This window comes from Arachis ipaensis, chromosome B02 (genome assembly GCF_000816755.2).
Source record: "Arachis ipaensis cultivar K30076 chromosome B02, Araip1.1, whole genome shotgun sequence".
Lineage (NCBI taxonomy): Eukaryota > Viridiplantae > Streptophyta > Magnoliopsida > Fabales > Fabaceae > Arachis > Arachis ipaensis.
Window position 1 is genome coordinate 93,171,343 of NC_029786.2, and position 4,625 is coordinate 93,175,967.

Below are 4,625 nucleotides of genomic sequence, written 5' to 3' on the forward strand. Positions count from 1 at the left end.
TAATATCGATATAACCAATTTTTATTAATCGAGTATTAAGTTTATTTATTTGTTTAAGCAAATATTCAAAGAATAAATTAGTCATGCCTACTTTTTTTTTAAGGGTAAAATTACACTTAATTTTTCTTTCCAAAATGGGAGAGAGTGAAGAATGCTAAACTTGAATCAAAGGATATCATTCCCTTTTAAAATTACTTTGCAATTTAATTTAATTTAATTTAGTTTAAGTCTTAAGAAATAAGAGTGTATTCTCGCTCTGACTGTGTCTTACTACTTAGCTTTCCTTTCATTCCTTCGAATCGCATCACAAATCTCAATTCAATTCAATTCATTTCATTTCATGCATCACTTTCTTCTTCTTCTTCCTCTTCTTCTTCTTCCTTCCCAAACCTCCTTCTAGAACCTTCTCCAAACCCCTCTCAACTTAGATCTGAATTCTTATATGGAAATGGGTTCGAGCCCCCGCACCGTTGAAGAAATCTTCAAGGATTACTCTTCTCGCAGAACCGCCATCGTTCGCGCTTTAACTCAAGGTAACTCATTTTCTATTTATTTTCCATTTTTTTCCCTTAAAACAAAGCCTCCTTTTTTTGGTACTTCACCGTTCGAAAATTCACCTGTCCATATACATGTGTTCTGACACTGTTTTTTTCTAATTTGTTCTCAGATGTTGATGAATTTTATGGGCTCTGCGATCCAGGTAAAACGCTTATCCCCGATCTGTGTTGTTCTTATGTTAATTTTACGTAAAAATATGTTTTTTTTTCTTTTCATAACTGTTCTTAAGATTTTGAAGTTGTGGTTTTCTGTGTGAATTGTGCGGGCCTAGTTTCTGAATTACAGTGGTTAGAGTTGACCTTTTTTATTTATTTTTTCGTAGAATTCTATGTGGGAAAAAAAATGAGGGGATAAAATAAAAGTCAAAGTTTTTGCATGCCCCATGTGTTGTTGTTTACATACTCTCTGGTTTTATTTTTTCTTCATTTTTAAATATTTTTAAATTACAAAAATGCCACTTTATGTTTAATTTGTTTTCTGTTTTTTGGATTTTGTTATTTCAGTGTATTTTAATTTTCTTAAAAAGTTCTAAAAGCCAGAAGATAGGAATGAAAACAAAAACATAAGAACACAAGCCAGAACAAAATTGTTTGTTTAATTTCCTTTTTTTTTGAAAAAAAAATAACATGAGATTTGAACTACAGGTAAATGCTCTGCTATATAATGTGTTCATTTACGAAACAATTATTGTTGTTAACTTGTTATTAATCTTTTGTTTAGTAACTTTTTCGTTTGTTTGTTGTTCCATTTGATTCAAAGTTTATCTGGTGTGTTTGGTCTTTGGTGTTTTAAGAAAAGGAGAACTTGTGCCTTTACGGACATCCAAATGAGTCCTGGGAAGTGACCCTGCCAGCTGAGGAAGTTCCACCAGAGCTTCCAGAGCCGGCTCTGGGAATCAATTTTGCTAGAGATGGCATGAACCGCAGGGATTGGCTTTCTCTAGTTGCTGTGCACAGTGATTCGTGGTTGCTCTCAGTTGCCTTTTATCTTGGAGCCCGACTTAACCGCAATGAGAGGTACATGTTACAATGTAGTTTTGGTTTGGATATATGCATTTTATGTAACTAATGGACTTGCTTAATCAATTAGCTCCCTATGAAATGTTTAGAAATTATCAGTTGAATCTGTAGTTGTGGCTGAAAATGCAACATTCTGTATCATAGTGGATAAATTAATGTCTTCAATGAAAATATAGTTTATTTTTCTCTCTTTATCAATTGGAAGTAACTGTAACTAGACTCTGGTTTTTTGGGGATTGTAGATTGGATTAAATACATAGATTCCCTCAGTAGGTTGTAAAATGTGTCTAAATGAAAATTGTAACATCAGCAAAGGTTCCTTCTTATCTGAAAGATTAACAATATTTTAATTCATGAACTTGAGTTTGTTGGTAGAAGTAGCCAGGTGGCTGATCTATTCCTGATAACCCATGTGAAATCTGACTCTGTTATTCTTGTGTCATTTACCTCTCCCTATTCATGCTGTCATCCTATGTGCTTATTTGATTTGATGCTCAAAATTAAGATACCATTTGGTTCTGTCGCAGGACATGAAAGATGGAGATAGTGGGACAATAGAGAGCCGTCTCCTGTGTCCAAAGTATAGAAATTAACTTAAAAATTATATCGAGACAGAAAATTGTCATGAAATGGACAATTTCAAGTTTTTGTCTCCATACTCCTATCCACACATGATTTTGTCCGTAACATCTATGTCTCCTCTATCTCACGACAATAACCAAAGTCTGCCCAAGTGTTTCATGCATGCAAAGACACTTGAGTGAATTCGTGCAATGATTTGAACTTTAATTTATTGCTTGAGTTGTATGTAGAATGCGTGGTTGTTGCTGTTCTAGTCCTTGTGATGTTTACCTTCAGCATTCCCATTCCCGTGGTTTTTTTTAGTAGTTGCCTTTTTGCTTAACATCTTCCTGTGACATTGGCATATGCTCCCTCTTTTCATATTGATGGTCCAACTGATTCTTTATGGCAGGAAGCGTTTGTTTAGCTTGATCAATGATCTTCCAACTGTTTTTGAAGTTGTAACTGAAAGGAAACCAGTAAAGGACAAGCCAGCTGCAGACAGTGGAAGCAAATCGCGGGGCAGCACAAAGGTTAGCAATCCCTTGTCTTTCTTATTTTTGGTTGAATCATCAGCAGTTAGTTGGATAATACTCAAAAGTTTGGTAACTAAAATAAATTTGTTTTGTTGCTTTCAAAGATATTAAACTTTTGAAAAGAAGAGATATAGAGCAAAAAAAGATGAAAAGAAACTGAAGAGAAGATAAATCTTCATTTTGTCTCCTATTACTTAGATGAAGAGACATAATAAAATAAAAAATATTTCTCTCTTGTTGGTTGAAGAGAAAGTAAGAGGAAAGAAATGAAAATCATATTAAATGGTCATTTATCATTACTTGAATGAAGATAGAAGTAAACATAGAGATAATGTTGTTTATTGCCTTTCCAAATTAAACCACTCTTTCTCTCTAGTTTTCTCTCCAAAAGTGAGAGAACTTTTTGTTGAGCTTAACACCTACTCTTTTCTTTCTTCGATTTAGTTGTCGCATCTAAGCAAGAGAGAATAGTAAGAGAAAATAGTAAAATCCACCCGTTTTCTATATTCTCATTATCTTTCTCTCTAATTTTTCATCAAAAAAGCAAAGGGTAAGAGTATCTCATAAATCAAATAGAATTATTTACTCGCTTATTTATGCTAGTTTCTTGTGGTTAACTCTCAGAAGCAGCTCTGAGTACAGGCAAATTGTAATCTATGACAAAAAAATTTTTTGTGGATCTTAATCTAGTTGCTGATCTAAGTTAAGAATCTATCAAGCCTCACTTTTTTCTCTTTTTGCAACTCAAGTCTAGGAGTATAAAACTGAACAGAGTTTCATTGGACTTCATCTTTTACTATTTAACCACTGTGTTTCCATGTTATTGCTACACTAGTACAAATAATACTTCTGGTCTATAATATCTATCACTTTAAAAATTTGGTGCATCAATAATAACTCACTGCATCTAGATACAAATTGCGTTCGGATGCATTATATTATGAATGTTCCGAAGTGGCAGATATTGTGGAACAAAAGGGGAGTATAAGACTTTGAATCAAAGTCTGCCCTTGTGGAACAAAGTTTGTGCCTTTGAATCAAAGCTTTATGATGCAATTGTTGTACACTTCTGCAGAGATCAAGTGACGGGCAAGTCAAAAGCAACCCGAAGTTCGATGAGGGTTATGAGGAGGAAGACGACGAGCACAGCGAAACTCTTTGTGGGAGCTGCGGCGGAAACTACAACGCGGACGAATTTTGGATTGGGTGCGACATATGCGAGAGGTGGTTCCATGGAAAATGTGTGAAGATCACACCGGCAAAGGCTGAGAGCATAAAGCAATACAAATGCCCATCATGCATGAGAAGGGGCAGGCCTTGATTAAGGACGCCATAAAAAAGGCAACATGTGAAAGTGAATAATAATGTTGAGTTTGATGCTGACAAAGATACTGTAATATTTGTTACATCTCTTGTAGAAGTTCATAATGTAATGGGGTATAGTATCTATGTCTGATGGAAAAAAATTTCAGAGACTAAGGTGATTTCTTCTACCAACCTGAATCCTTAGTGTATTTTATATATTTTAAAGTAGAATAGAATACCATACATTCTAATTTGTCGATCAATTGATATTTGGTTTGAACTTGCGCATTATATTATTGTATGTCTAGAAGTAATTAGGGTAAATACACTGATCTTCTATATATGGTTATAAATATAGTTGTAACTTGTAAGTTGTCTCTTTCAATGGCAAAGAATGCCTTAGTTGTGGATACAAACTTCTTAGCTTGCATGAAGAATAACAAGTCTAAAGCATGTTAAATTATGTATAGAAGTATGTATGGATTTTGAGCCACCGGGTTTAGAATTATACAACTAAAGTTGGAATCTTCAATGTGGCAAATAAGCTTGCCAATATAGAGTTAATGACTGCAGTGACTACTTCTATTGGGAAGTCCCTCTTCCTGTGCTTGCTGACAAATTATTGTGTGATGATATGGGGGTTTCA

The 4,625-nt window shown here is 34.2% G+C and overlaps 1 protein-coding gene across 1 annotated transcript; it reads left to right on the top strand.

Annotated features, from left to right (window-relative positions):
- LOC107625753 (PHD finger protein ALFIN-LIKE 2) lies at window positions 366-4,270 on the top strand (the record flags this gene model as incomplete). Its single annotated transcript, XM_016328459.2, is given in 5 exon segments — window positions 366-533; window positions 668-700; window positions 1,352-1,574; window positions 2,551-2,671; window positions 3,750-4,270. Coding segments are annotated over 5 exon segments (714 nt in total). The 3' UTR covers window positions 3,996-4,270.